The sequence below is a fragment of the Vicia villosa genome, unplaced genomic scaffold (assembly GCF_029867415.1).
Source record: "Vicia villosa cultivar HV-30 ecotype Madison, WI unplaced genomic scaffold, Vvil1.0 ctg.001125F_1_1, whole genome shotgun sequence".
Taxonomy (NCBI): domain Eukaryota; kingdom Viridiplantae; phylum Streptophyta; class Magnoliopsida; order Fabales; family Fabaceae; genus Vicia; species Vicia villosa.
Genome location: NW_026705492.1, coordinates 119,551 through 121,388, shown reverse-complemented (window position 1 = coordinate 121,388; position 1,838 = coordinate 119,551). Strand labels below are relative to the sequence as shown.

At 29.3% G+C, this 1,838-nt stretch overlaps 1 protein-coding gene across 1 annotated transcript; it reads left to right on the top strand.

Annotated features, from left to right (window-relative positions):
* Positions 1 to 690: 690 nt before the first annotated feature.
* On the top strand, positions 691 to 1,347 carry LOC131633452 (putative B3 domain-containing protein At1g78640). Its single transcript, XM_058904168.1, has one exon. The coding sequence runs from the start codon at positions 691 to 693 to the stop codon at positions 1,345 to 1,347; it is 657 nt and encodes a 218-aa protein (XP_058760151.1).
* Positions 1,348 to 1,838: the final 491 nt, after the last annotated feature.

The following is a 1,838-nucleotide window of genomic DNA, read 5'->3' as shown; positions in this document are numbered from 1 at the left end:
GACGACGATGATGATAATAATAATAATAATAATAATAATAATAATAATAATAATAATAATAATAATAATAATAATAATAATAATAGTACAATTTCTTTTTGAAGTCTTTATTTAACTTCTTAATTAAAAGATGAGTGATTAAACAACTTCTTTCATCAGTCATTTTGAAGATTTGTTTTACAATATATAAGAAACCGGAAGTCTATCCAATTTTAGAATATTAATTTGTCATTTTTTTAATAATAAATTTATAAATTTAATTTAATTTTGACATTTGAATTCAATAGACCTGCATCTTAAGATAATTGAGAAGATAAGATTTAAAATAATAATTTATACGATTTTATATTACATGGTAGATTTAGTTGCAAAAATTTATGATAAAAAGATGCATTCACTAAATAAAATAAACGATAAAATAGTGAATAATTAAATCAGTATAAAGAAACAGAATATAAAATTGTAACTAACTGAAATCCATATAATAAGGAAAAAATTTGATGAAAAACAAACAAACCGAATAATATAGCCATTAAGATTTTGTTTGAAAAAGATTTGATTGTTATAATTACTAAATTTTAGTAAAGAAGCCGTTGTATATTTTAGTATAAATAAATATTGAGTGAATCAGAGTCTTACTCTTAAATAAAACACATAGCTATCACTCTTCTTGTTCACTTCAATCACACAATGGCTCTCTTCAAGATTCATGATTCACCATCCTCACCTTCATCCTATCTCTCTTCTTCCATTACTACTAATGCTGATGATCTTGGTTCTCTTTCTTGTAAACGGAAATGTCGACAACAAGAAACCAGCAACATTTCATCATTGTTGGATTTGTCTTCATATCCTAATGAAACCAATGTTTGTCTCCACCTATCTCTTTCTTTTTGTAATTGCATTCAAATTGCCAAGAAACAAAAACTTGCTCACCAAGAAACGAATGCTAATGCTGTTGGAACAAGTTCTGATTCTTCAACCAATGGCGATGATCCATGGAAAATCAGGAAGGTGCTCACAGCAAGTGATCTTGGCAACAATAGCAGACTTCTGTTGAAGAAAGAATTGGCTAAAAAATGGGTGGTTCCTTTTTTGGATAAAGATCCAGCTGAAAAAGATGGAGTGAAAGTTTCGGTGTTTGATGTTGACACTCAAGATCTCCGTTCTCTTGTTTTCAAGGTATGGCCTTCCAATGGAAGTCATGTTTTCAACGATACGTGGATCACTGATTTTGTAGATAAACGGAACTTAAAGGCTGGAGATGAAATTGGTCTTAAATGGGATAAAGAAGAGAAGAAATTTGATTTTTCTGTTCTTCGTAGGGGTTCATCACAGCAGATATAGTTTGTTAACCTTTAAGTTTTAGGGGTTTTCATTATTTCTAAAACATGAAAGATTTGTATCTTGATGTTAGTACTATTTAGGGAGTCAGTCATTATCTTTATGATTTGATATGTGTTGACAACAATATTTAGTTTAATCAATATATTATTGTTTATGAAGTTTCAATTCAGTTTCAGTATATTTCATTATTGTCATGTATATGGTTTTCGTTTGTGTTCCAATTGATAAGAGAAAGAGCAATAATGGCTTATAGTCTTAACAATGGAATGACAAAATAGTTTATCAATATAAAAATCAGTTGAGCTCTGAGAGCACATAAATTACTCTTTTCTGATTTATCAAGGAATCCACAAATCAACTACAACACTTGAGCACCGCATCTGCTTCTGTTAAATCGGAGGAGAAGTGGCTGTCCTTGTGTCCATAATAACAACAGCTTCTTTCCAAAATCAAACTCTTGATATGCATCTATTCAATATGGCTGTAACAAT

Coding starts and splice junctions, on each gene's coding strand:
- LOC131633452 (XM_058904168.1), top strand. CDS start 691: ATGGCTCTCTTCAAGATTCATGATTCACCATCCTCACCTTCATCCTAT.